General features: G+C 44.4%; 1 protein-coding gene across 1 annotated transcript; it reads right to left on the bottom strand.

Annotated features, from left to right (window-relative positions):
• Positions 1-6,933: 6,933 nt before the first annotated feature.
• UBQLN3 (ubiquilin 3) lies at positions 6,934-9,593 on the bottom strand. The gene is made up of 2 exons (XM_069553672.1): positions 9,520-9,593; positions 6,934-9,244 (listed from the first exon to the last, which is right to left on the bottom strand). The coding sequence occupies exon 2, from the start codon at positions 9,205-9,207 to the stop codon at positions 7,234-7,236; it is 1,974 nt and encodes a 657-aa protein (XP_069409773.1). The 5' UTR covers positions 9,208-9,244; positions 9,520-9,593; the 3' UTR covers positions 6,934-7,233.
• Positions 9,594-12,773: the final 3,180 nt, after the last annotated feature.

The raw sequence follows: 12,773 nt of genomic DNA, 5'->3' as shown, positions 1-12,773 counted from the left end.
CCAGCTATTTGGTTTATAGCCATTGTTTATCCATTTTAAGCTCCCTGATGAGGGGTTAATTTTTGTAGAAGCAGAGTGAGTTTTTTCCATGCATGATATAGTCTGTTATCAAAAACCATATTCCAAGAAAACTTTGTTCTTTTAACAGGGAGAGAAAACCAAATTCCAGCTTACATTCACTGTGAAGCAATAGTTCACTAAGCAATACTTAGTCAAAGTAACAATGAAAGAGTTCAAAGCTCAGGTTAATGTCTTAAGAAACATGCACCATGCACAAAACTCTCTTCCACTTGTCACAAACCTTTTATTTTATACTTTCTGCACTTATCACATCCTTTGCCAGTTTTAGAGATGAGTCACCTGTAGGTTTAGACTTACTTTCTTTTTCCTTAATAGAATGTAATTCCATTTATTATATCTTTTTATTAAAAACACACATCTTACTTTCCTTTAGCAACCTTGAATAGTACTTTATATCATCATTTTGTAGATTGGTAAACATAAATCACCCAATGTTATGTCATTTTAAAAGTATCTTCACAATGTCTGTGTTAATTAGATCAACAAACAGACATCAATACCAGGTATCAATTCAATAGTGAATATTGCCCAGTTTATACAAGACTGAAATTCATTTTGTTTAATTTTCTTGAATTTAGAACTGTTTGCTTTCTAAGCTCTTCTCTTTAGGCCAATTAAATGCAGCTCACTGATAATTAACCTTTAGCAATTTTGTTCAAGGATGGAGATACGTGAAGACGCATAAATCTGGACAGAGACCTCACTATTGTCTGCTTGAAATTTAAAATGTCTCTTTGCACACACCCCCCCCCTCTTTTTCTCCCATTGGCTTTAAGTTCTACCAATTTGATCATGGCAGGATTCCCAGACAGAGTGGGCTGTGTATCTCAAGGACATGATAAGAGGTAACGTCAGTTTTTTTCCCAGGTGGGTTTCTGTTTCTCAGGCAGGATTGGAGCTTCAGAAAAATTATTTTAATAAGCCAGCTTTTTCCTAATTGCACGTGCAAAAAGAACCAGCTTTGCAATTTCAAAAAGATTTCATTTTAACCAGTTTTCTTTATCACGGCCATTCAATGTCAAAAATGTCATCCTTCCTTTTTGTGGTCATAATTTCATATCTAAAATGTTTAAACCAGAGAGTGTTAAAGTTGGTTCTGATGACAGGGGTAGACTGACTGATGAGATGTTGTACCAGCAGGGATTGTCTCTCTGGGCAGGTGAGATCTTCTCTTATAGCAAAGAAAGCCTGTATATAAGGGACTTTTTAGGCTCCGAGGATCAAATTTATTCCAGTTTTTCTAAGATACAATTCAAAGGGGTGGTTCTGGAACTGTTAGCTCCCATTTGTATGAGAGAAAAAGGCGGTGCCCAGTGTGGTGGCTTTTTTCTACCAGAGGCGTCCCTCCCTCTCTAGATGGGTATGGAGACAGGTCTTCCACCTAAGCTTCCTTCCCTGGCCAAAGTTAACCTGTCTCTTACTGACACAGGTGTCTCACTATTATCCCTCCTTGTTCTACCACTGAGGAGGGGTGGAGATGCACCAGGGGCAGACCTGATGGCATCCCAGATTGATGTCCAGTTTCTCACCGCTAAAACCTTGCCTTGATTTCCCCTTTTCCTCTGGTGCCACCCGGGGTAGAACAGAGTAGCCTTCTGGAATGTCTCCCAAGCTAAGACCACTAGGGGAAACATCCGTCTTTTATGTGCCTGTGCACATCTTTGAGCATATTCCTGACCACAGACGAAGCTGTAAGTCAAAAAGGGAGTCACAAAGGGATGAAGGGAAAACCCAAGATGTCCCTTCTGAGAGTTGCCACATGAGTCTATGTGATAACAAACGGGGTGATGGAGGGCCAGCCTGTGAGGAAAAAATAATCTTTCATATTCATGAAGTGTCAAGGCCAATCTTTCTACTCCTGTCCAGCAGATTGTACAAAAAGAATACCTAGGGAGTTGAGACAAGAGCCGCTGGAGAGCTTTCTGTGGTCCTCTAAGAACTAGTGCTACCAAGGGAAGAAGCCTGCTACATTTCCAACCTGCCCAAATCTGGGGTTCCATGATCTGTGTCCTCAGGAATCTCATGCTCACCAATAATGTCTCCATCCATACAGTCCGGAGGCATAGCCATGATGAAAATTTGCCTCTGGGTCTCTGGTGTCAAGATGGTAATTTCAGGTGAGAGATGTCCCTGGAACTAGAGCTCCAGCTAGTTCCCTAATATGTTCCTGCCTGCAGTGTCCTATAAAACTTGGAATGAGGGTCTTGCTAGAAAAACACAATAACAGCATGGATTGCAAGCCCCCTGAAAGTCTATAATCTGGCACACTAGGTGAGTAGCTTTAATTCCCCAAGCAGTTATGAAATGGTCAGAGAAACCAGGAAAAACTGTTGGGGAAAAAAAGATCAGTGCACATGCTTCTGAGTTAGTAAAGGAGAGACTTTACAGTGAAAGAGCAAGAGTCCCAGCTCTGAGTAGTATTACCTTGTCTTGAAGATCCTGGATGGGTCCCCAAGAGGATAGCTACCGTGAACTGTGAAAGTGCCACTGGATTCGTGATCTCCGAAGAAGATATAACTCTGAGACCAAAGACAGGTCTCAGTCACTGAGAGCTTTGTGTGCAAACTTTTATTCAGAGTGACAGGACCAAGGAAGCTTCTGACATAGACATCAGAAGAAGGCAGGAGAGTACCTGCCTCACTAGTTTAAGCGGGGCCTTATATACTTTTCAATTAGCTGCTGAGAATAGATAAAAAGAATACCTCAAGATTGTCAGAGTTCCACCAGACCCTTTCCCAAGGCATACATCCTGAGATAACTTTGGCACAAGATTAGCCAAGGAGAACGGTTCCAGGCAATGTTTCTGGGCTAGATATACTGTTGCTGTGTAATCAGGGGTATAAGTCTTAAGAAACAGGTTCCCTGGCAAGGGTTGTTGCAATTATAATCATTAGCATGGAGCCTAAGAAAAGCATTTCCCTAAGTAAGACATTGTGCTTTGTGATCATTACTGTGCTGTGTGACCTTAGCTAAAGAAAGACCAGTTCTTGGGTAAGATATATTGCTGCACAAAGCTAGGAAAGCATGAGTGAGAATGTTCACCTCCTCCTTAAAAGGCCTTGGACTGCCTGCTTAAACTTTAACTCTTTCATGTAGAACTAGCAGATTAAATTAAAAAAAAAAAAAACCCAAAACATAAATAGCTACAAATGGACACTTGCCATTGGCACATGTCATCTACCTCTACAAGGATTAAGCTGTGCACTGCTGCTGACCTTCAACAGCCCCTGAAGGGAGTTCAGGGTGGAGAGCAGAAATGAGGCACTCTGTGCTCTGGAAAAAGTGGCAGGACAGGTCTTCGCATAACTGTTTTCTGGAGCCAATTAGCCCAGTTCTTGCATCTCCTCATACCTAGAAAAGCACTAAATTTCTTCACGATGATATCTGCTCCTCAGGACTAGCAGAAACCCTTATCAGACCCTCTGTAAAAATAGGTTCTTGATTTTGCCTGTACCATTCACCAAATTCACCATTAACCCATTCACCAAAATCACCTATATACTTACCTTCCCCCTACTTCTTTGGAGCAATTTCTCAGAGTGATTAACATCTGAAATGTTGAATTCCTGGCTATCTCACGACTCTCATGCTGTTCTTTTTGTTTATGCCAGAAATACACATGTACACATACGCTGGATATGGTAATGAAAATATTTCAGTCAAGTGTAGATAGTGGCAGGAGTCAGAGGTGTAAAAATTCTAATCAAATACCACAAATCCTGCCCCTTTTCAGTTTCCATGGGTAAGAATTAAAGCATTAATTAACTTGATTTACTGCAGCAGCTAAGTTGTAGACTCTGGAAGTACATTGTCTAATTTCAAATCCTGGCTCTATTATGCAAGAACTGTACAATTTTAAGCAGTGTACTTCCTCTCTCTTTATGCCTCAGTTTTTCTCATCTGAAGTTAAGAATAAAAGATAATTGTGTGGATTCAGATGTAAAGAGCTTGGAAGAGTGGCTGGCTAGAGGAAAGCTTCAATAACATCAATTGTTATTTAAAAGTAAATGTAAGTAGTAAAACCCTAAGATATCCAGAAAAAAATGTACCCATGTATTTATAACAGAGATATTAGGGAAACATCATCAAATTTAAAAAAAAAAAACATAAATCATAAAAACACTTTCTGGTTTTTAACAATTCTCTCTTAAATTGCTGTCCAGCTACCTGGCTGGCTATTTATTATGCAGATCAGCATTTCAAGCTTCAATGCTCTTTGGCCTTCTAGAAAATCTCTTGGTCTGAGGAAAGGGTACATTTTCTTTGGGAATATTCAGGTTATACTAGGCCCAGTATAACCAAAACTATGAGTCTGCTTCTCTTCCATCCACCCAACCTCTTAGGTAGGGTCCTTGCAAGGCCCAGCTGATGCAGTGTGAGAGTCAGAGCAGGGACTGCAACTATGACATCTCTGGAGGCCTGCCCTTTCAGTAACCTCAGCCTGCAGGCATCTCCTCTATCTCAAACTCCAAAACTATTTTTCCCAAGCAGAAGGCCTGTTCCTCTAAGACTGTTTATTTGATTCCTATCTACCTAGCCTCCTCAACCACTTTATCATTTGCTCATTCACTTCTCCACTCATCATTCAACATTCATTTATTCAATAATTTACTGAATGTTTCCTACATCAGCTGCTGGGTGGACAGTGACCTTCCCCACCCCAGGAATCTGCTTCCTTTGGACTCACCAGGGAGCAGAACATAGGCTGATGAGTTCAGTCTCTGATGAGGCCCAAGCAAAGATCCCAAACACCCAGTCAACTGTAAAGGGCTCTCCATAGTTCAGGAAAAGAAAACAATGCAATAAATGAGAACTCTCTTCCCTACCCAGAACTTTTAGACCCAGATTTCCACCTACAGCCTTCTCTGGTAAGCTGGAATTTATGTTATATGAACCTTCAGGCTTTTCTTGGCCCATATAAAAGGCAGATAAAAGCAACATTTCTCTCCCTGAGTTTTTTCTCAGACCTATCTGACTTCCCAGGGTTGAAATTAGAGATTACAATGTATAACTCTGGCAGTCAAAAGCAGCCTGGAGCCTTCTTAGTTACAAGAAATAAGACTTTCCTCTGCCTTTCACCTAGCACCACCATAAACAACAGTTCATTGGATGTGGACAAGAACCCCTCACTGATGGGAACTGAAGAGGGAGTAGAAAGGAGTCTTGAAGCCTTATGCTCCACTGGAGATTAAAACCTAAAACAATGGGAGAAAGTTGCCCTCAAAGCTCATTTTATCTCTAAGGCACATGATGGTAGCTCACAGGTAAAGGCAGCTTGATCCAAGTATCCCAGGTTCCAGGCAGAGCTTTTGTTTCTCTCTAAAAGGACTCCCAATACTGAGTCTCTGACATTTAAACACATATACACACCATGGCCACTGTCTACTATAATGATATTCTCTTTCAAAGACCCTTTTCTTTCCTTGACTGGATTATGCATGCGTGCTTGCTAAATCGCTCAGTTGTGTCCAACTCTTTGAGACACTCTGGATTGTAGCCTGCCAGGCTCCTCTGTCCATAGGATTCTTCAGGCAAGAGTACTGGAGTGGTTTGCCATGCCCACGCCCTCCTCCAGGACATACTCCTGATGTGGGGATGGAACCTGCCTCTCTGTCTCCTGCATTGGCAGGAGGGTTCTTTACCACTAGCGCCACCTGGTAAGCCCTGAGAGGAATATAGCATTATCTTTTTTTTTTTTTAGCACATCTATGATAAAACTGTAACAGACTGTGTTTTGTGTGTATGCTCAGACACACGCACAAAAGTTTGACCGTGTGAAAGTGTGAATATGTATTTTGTGTTAGTGCATTACTCCATGATGTATTTACCCATGTGAACCCACGGGCACATTTATGCACTGGAAGCCATGGTTCACTCACTTGATAAGTGAATTGTAACACTTCTGCCCCAGATGCATGTGGGTATTGGGAAGCATCCCTGAGTGCAAATGGATCTGAGAGGCTGAAGGCACCTCCTGTGTGCTATGCACACCCTCTCTCAGCGCCTTTGTACATGACGACTTTTTTACTGGAATACTCTTCCCTCCTCCCTCAAGACTTTACCTACTTAACTCTTACCACTTTTTTAGATTTTTAGCTTAGAGTTCACACTCACAAGCCTTGCCTGTCTCTATAGAGTAGATCAAGCCTCTGTTTTGCTATGTCACAGATCCCCATCTTTTATAACACTTATCATAGCTTGTGATTATATATAATGAGTACTGTTTGAACAGTTCCAGCTACAGTCATAAATTCATGAAGGCAGTATCATGCCTCTTTTATTCACATTGAATTCCCAACCCCTAGCAGAATGCCTAGCGCAGGTTAGATAATCAATTTCTGAGTGAGATAGTATAAGAAAGATAAATCTGGATCCATGGCAGTGGAATCAACTACAAATCTGGCTACCAAGAACAGTAGCTTTGTAAACTCGATAAGATCAGGGAATCTTGGAACTCAACCTGATTCCTGCTCTATTGCTGTCTCAGGAATCAGGATCAAATCCAAAAATGGAGAGCCAACTATGGGATAGAGTTCAGGGACAATAAAAATTAGAAGCTGTGCCCACTTTTCAGTCTGGCTGGGGGTAGAGAGCCCCAAAGAACCCAGAGTATGTGGTGGCAGCTCCAGCAGGACACCAAATCTAGGGAACCTTTGGAAGGACACATGGAAGGCTGCAGTTCTCAGCTCACCCTCCTGTGTTCCCTGTGCCTCTTTTCCTTCTAACCTCATACCTTTCAGTTTCCCCTCCAAGCCGTCCCATCCATGCAGAGATAGCTCTTATCACCACCTTTCCTCCTATACAGTCCGTCTTTTCCCATAGCCCACAAATAATCAGACTCAGGCAGCAGACGACATTGGAGATCGGATGTAATTACATCTCACGATAGGCATTAGCAGAACTCAGACCGTGACCCCATGATGGTACAGTGACAGGGGTGGTTGGGTCACTTATAGCACCCCCACCCTGCTCTGGCTCTCATTCTTCCTCATTGACTCTGGAACAACATTGTCTCTGCAGTAAAGAGTATCATAGTAAATTTGCTTCATAGTGCAGCTGCATTCAAGAATGGCTGGAGTGAGGGGAGTTAGGGACGGGGGCTTTGGGGGGAAAGGCACAGAGGGAAAGATACGGTCTGAACAACTACAGCTCCTACAACTGCCTCAGCTTCTCCACAGCAGCATCCACGTCACCTCCTGTGGCAATGAGGGCCTGGAGATTGGCTTCCGGATTCAGGAAGCCCATGGCCCGCAATTGCTCCAGCTGCACCCGGAAGTGAGTCTCAAGCGTCGGCTGCTGGGGATTGGAGCCAGTCAAGGCTTGCAATATCTGGAGGAAGGGGGTGGAATGGAGGCCCAGCTCCATAGAGCCCTGTGCTGAGGGAACCTCAGGAGCTAGGGGACATGAAGGATCCTCAGGCACAAGGGGACTCTCTCGAGGCTCTGTATCTCCCGCCATACTTCCCAGCCCTGTTAGACAAGGCATGAACCAGAGGAACAGGCGAGGGGCCTCAGTAGCCAGGATCTGCAGACCCTGCTCAATCTGCAGCAGGGCATGCATGGCACGTGGATTTGCCATGGATGCCTGAAGGTGCAGCAGCAGTGGCAGTTGCCAGCGCATCTCGTCCTGCAGCTGTGGGGCCTGATTCATGCTGTTTGGCCTCAGAGATCTTGGATAAGCTGGTGGTGGCAGCCAGACATGCTCAGGGATTCCAGCAGTAGCTGCTGTGGGCAAAGGTGGGGAAGGAGCGAGTGGGGTCCTATTGGCAGCAGGCCCCAGCCCGGAGACAAGATCAGGCATGTGGGTGCTATGGCCAGCGGAACCATTCCCTGCACCATCTTGACCTCCATCTTTTCTAGCACTGCTCTCCGTGGGATACCTCAGGAAGGCTGAGCAGGAGGGCTTTCCCTTGATTGCAACTGACTCCTTGGGGAGAGCCTGGCCTGACTCAGGTTCCTGGGATGAGGGTGAAGCTGGAGGAACTTGGTTTCCTGGTGGTGAAGGTGGTTGTTCTTGGCTTGGACCGAGGGTAGATGCCATCCCCTGTAGATAGGTTCCCAGGGACTGGGGAGTCTCATGCAATTGTTGGAGATAGTCATAGAGCCCTATATTCCCTAGAATATTGGGTGCCCTATTTCTAAGTTCAGATATATCCTGGTCCCCAGGCCTCCTGCCCCTCCTGCCAGCTGAGCCTGCATATGTGGAAGTCCAGGGATTGGGGAGAGGCTCACAATTCTCCGTCCTTGAGGGTTGGCTGCTGCTGCTGGTAGCATTAGCAGTATTAGTGGTGGCAAAGGGATTGCCACCAAACTGCTCCTGGACGGCATTAAGCATGGGGTCCATAATATCTGTATACATGGTTCGGAGCACATTGTAGCCACCTGGGATGCTCTCCAGGTTGCTAAGCGCCCGGTCCTGGCTGCGCATCATCTCTTGCATCATGGCAGGGTTACGTAGAAACTCCAGTGTCTGCCGCATGATTTCAGGATTGTTGAGGATGTGCCCAATCTCAGGGTTGTGCTGGATCAGTTGCTGCATACGGGGATTGTCAAGAACCAACTGGCGCACCAGGCCTGTGTTGGACAGCAGACCCTGGATGAAGGGGTCATCAATGATCTGAGCCACAAATTCAGGCACAGATACCTGCTGCCACACCAGTGAGCTTGGCTGGTCAGGGAAATCACCCGAGGTCAGACTTAGCCCATTGAGGCCTGTGAGGACACCCAAGCTAAAGGTAGGTGGCCCATCCGCTGGGTAAATGGAGCTTGGCTGAGGGAGTGACCCAGGGCTCGGGGCTGGGGTAGGGACTGAAGCAGCTGGGCACTCGTTGCCCATGGTGCGACGCTGCATCTTGATGACCAGGTGGACGGTGAGGCCATCTCTGACCCCACACTGTGCCAGTGAGTCAGGGTCCTTGAGGATTTTGCCAGCAAAGATTAGGATCAGCTGATCAGGGTGGGCCTTAAAGCGCTGGGATATCTCTTCCTTCAGCTGCTGGATGGTGCAAGTGTCTGTAACTGAGAAATCCTCCTTGTCCTTAGGCGTCTTCACTGTCACCTTGATGAGGTGGGGATCCTGGACCAGCGCTGGGCTGCCCTGTGGCAGGGCCTCTCCACTTCTGGCCATAGTGGGCAGCAGGAGGCCCAGGTCTGTGGGGACACAGCTGGGGGGAGGGGGATGGGAGACCGAAATCATCCTTTTGGGCAGTGGTGAAAGGAAAGGTGAGCAGGGGGACGATTTGGGGTCTCAGGGTGGGGGAACTAGAGAGTCCAGATAGAAGGGGCTCTGAGGGCATGGGATAGGATGCCTTAGGAGGATTTGAGGTTGGAGAGATGGTGATGATCATAGGAGGGGAATCTGAGGCCCTAGGAAAGAGGTTGACTGTTGATGAATGATGGACAAGGGCAGCCTGAAGGACTTGGTTTGGGGAATACATACCAAGCAGCCGTGGCCCCGTCCTTCCTCTTAAATAGGACTCCAAACTGCCCTCATCTTGCTGAACAGCCACCCCTGAAGCCTTCTACACCAGAACCCGCTCCACCAGGTCACCTCTGTGACCTCAGCACTGACATCATGGCCTCATACAATGGATTCCTGAGACTTCTCCAAGGTACTTGGGATTCTTGGGGGCTTCATCTCCCCCCACCCTTCAACTCTTCTACTTCCTTTATCTCAATTGCCTTCTTCATAATGAGAGTTCTGGGCTGACCCTTCCTTCTCAAGCCAAGTGTTCTGTTTTCACACAACCTGGTAGGTGGTATGTGGATATTCAGACAGGGGTTGGACAATTAAGAAAGGCTTCTTGAGCCCTTATGTCCCTACGAAGACCCTAATTCAGCTACTTGCTAGTTGAGCCTCTTCTTGGCATTGTTATGTTCCTATGTCCTCTCTGATTCAACATTAGCCATAATATATCAGTCAACATATGGACTTTCTGATGAGTAAGATGTAGAGTATGAAAGAGAGATTCAAGATGAAATAAACTTTCATTTTACCTTTTTTTTTCCCTATTATTATTATCCCCCAGAAAAATTCAAAGAATGGATTGGCTATTTGTTAAGGCAAAAAGACCAGGAAATAAGGTTGTTAAATAGAAAATTAAGTGCAGTCTATTTCATATCCAAATGAAAATGTTAAGACGGTAGTTCTACACTGTGAGGCTGACTTCATCATCATCAACAGAGTATGTGGAGCGGTGTGTGTGTGTATATAGTAAAAGGACAGAGGTAAAAAAGACTGAATTATGGACAGTATGATATTTAGAAGTCTGAAAGATTGGATGAATTCAGCAAAGGAAATTGAGAAGAAATAAAACATTAAGTCAGAAAAGGAAACTAGAGAGAGAAAGGAGTCAAAGGACAAAGTTTCAAAAAAAGAGAAAGTAAACAAATGTGTCAAATGATTCTGGTAGGTAAGTAAGTGAGAACTGGCTACTGCATTTGAACAAGAGAGACCAGTTAGACTGAGGGCCAAGATGAGACCAAGTCTGGAAGAGTGGTGAGGTCAGAAAACCTGATTGGAGTGGGTTTAAAAGTAAATGGATTGAAAAGAAAGTGGATCCAATAAGAGTAAATGAAAAAAAGGCTGATGGCTGCACAGAAATGGGGAATAAATCTTTTTTGGTTTTGTTTTTTTGTTTTATTAAGATGAGACAATTATAATATACTTTTATTCTAATGGAAACAATCCAATGAGGAAGAGCACAGTGATGCAGGAGAAAGAGAAAACAGTTGCAAGAGCAAATTGTTGAGAAGATAGAGGGATTGGAATCAAATGCCCAAGTGAAGAGCTTGATTTAGGATCATGGACATTTTACTCACTAAAACAGGGTGCAAGGTGGAGTATACAGGTATAGATGCAAGATAGTTGGTTGAATTAGTGGCAGACAAAGGTGAAAGTCACTTTTGATCACTTTTGTCTTCTTGTTGGAATAAGGAAAATATCTGAGACTGAGAATAGATATTAAAAGTCTGTTGAAAGTTTTAGGAGAGCATAAAAGGTATGAAATAATCATCTCAAAGAATATGGCTAGAGCATTGGATCTCCAAGTGTGATCCTTCGATCAGTATCATCAGCATCACCTGGAAATTGTCAGCTATGCAGAATTTGGGGCTTTCCTGTAGTTCCAAAGAATTGGAAACCCTTGGAATGAAGCTCAGAAATCTGGGGGTTTTAACATACCCTCCAGGTGATTTATGATGCAAATTCTAGATAAAAAGCATTAAAATAAGAAAATGTATTAGGCATACAAACAGACCAACTAAAGCCTTGGTAATAAATTTAAATAAGACTAGCCAGCACAGTTATATGATTTTCTGTGCCTACACAGAGATTAGGCAGGGTTGGATATAACTGTTATAACCATTGTGAGTTTGCTAGGTGGGTATTATATCAGAATAATTATAATAGATTGAGTAGTGTTGAAGCTAGAAAACTATGTTTGGGAACCTAAAGTAGGTACATGGAGATCATGTACCCCACTTCTAAGTCCACAGAGAATGAAAGAAACAGTCGTCACTGCTGGAGAAGCAGTCTTCTCAGTGAACACCCAGATATTAGTCACAGCAAAAAGGTGAGGGAACATTGAGAGATAAGGTTGTAGGTATGAGTTTCACTGTTGCTAAATTGCATCCTGAAAGGTAGGGTGGGAAAAACCAACAAGTGGAAACTGAGTCACATGAGGGAATTTCAGAGCATATTGAGAGAATCAGGAAGATAATCTGGAGAATTTGGGCTCCTTATGTAAACTGAGGATAAAAGATATAACTGGATTAATAGAGATATCTTAATGGGGAGGTGAAAAATCTGTTTCTAGCTATAATTTTCTTTCTTGAGGGGGCTTCCCTGTGGCTCAAATGGTAAAGAATCTGCCTGCAATGCAGGAGACCCGGGTTTGATCTCTGGGAGAAGGAATGGCAATCCGCTCCAGTATTCTCAGTTAAATTGGAATTTGCCCTGCATTTCTCCAACTCTGAGTCTTTGTCACTCAGTTGTGTCTGACTCTTTGTGACCCTTTGGAGTATAGTCCACCAGGTTCCTCTGTCCAGGGGATTTTTCAAGCAAGGATACTGGAGTGGGTTGCCATTTCCTTCTCCAGGCGAATCTTCCCTACCCACGGATTGAACCTGCATCTCCTGTATCTCTTCCACTGCAGGTAGCTTCCTTACCCACTGAGTCAGGCTTCCCTGATGGCCCAGATAGTTAAAGAATCCTCCTGCAATGATGGACACCCTGGGTCAGCAAGACCCCCTGGAAAAGGGAATGGCTACCCGCTCCAGTATTCTTTCCTGGAGAATTCTATGAACAGAGGAGCTTGGCCGGCTACAGTCCATGGGTCACAAAGAGTCGGACATGACTGAGTGACTATCACTTCACTTCATTTCTTTGACCTGTTTCTTTTTGATAGGTCATGGTGGTGGAGTGGGACCTTTGGCAGCAGATTTACTGAAGCACTGGGAGCTTAATGGAGCTTCCTTTACTCTTGCTGATGGTCACATCAGGGCTGAAGGATGGGTGACCTGTGAAGACCACACAAATCCGAATATCCCTCACCTCCTCCACTGCTCCTGCCCTAGTCCCAGACACCACTGTCTCTCACGTGCTAAAACGAGTGTTTCTGCTTCCAGCTTTCTCTTCTACAACAGTATTCCCCTCTCAGCAACCAGACTGACATATTGAACTACTCTATTCCT

This window comes from Ovis canadensis, chromosome 15 (assembly GCF_042477335.2).
Source record: "Ovis canadensis isolate MfBH-ARS-UI-01 breed Bighorn chromosome 15, ARS-UI_OviCan_v2, whole genome shotgun sequence".
NCBI lineage: Eukaryota > Metazoa > Chordata > Mammalia > Artiodactyla > Bovidae > Ovis > Ovis canadensis.
This window is presented reverse-complemented; position numbering and strand designations above follow the sequence as displayed.

Excerpts from the sequence above, each read along its gene's own strand:
- UBQLN3 (XM_069553672.1), bottom strand. The coding sequence starts at position 9,207 with ATGGCCAGAAGTGGAGAGGCCCTGCCACAGGGCAGCCCAGCGCTGGTC.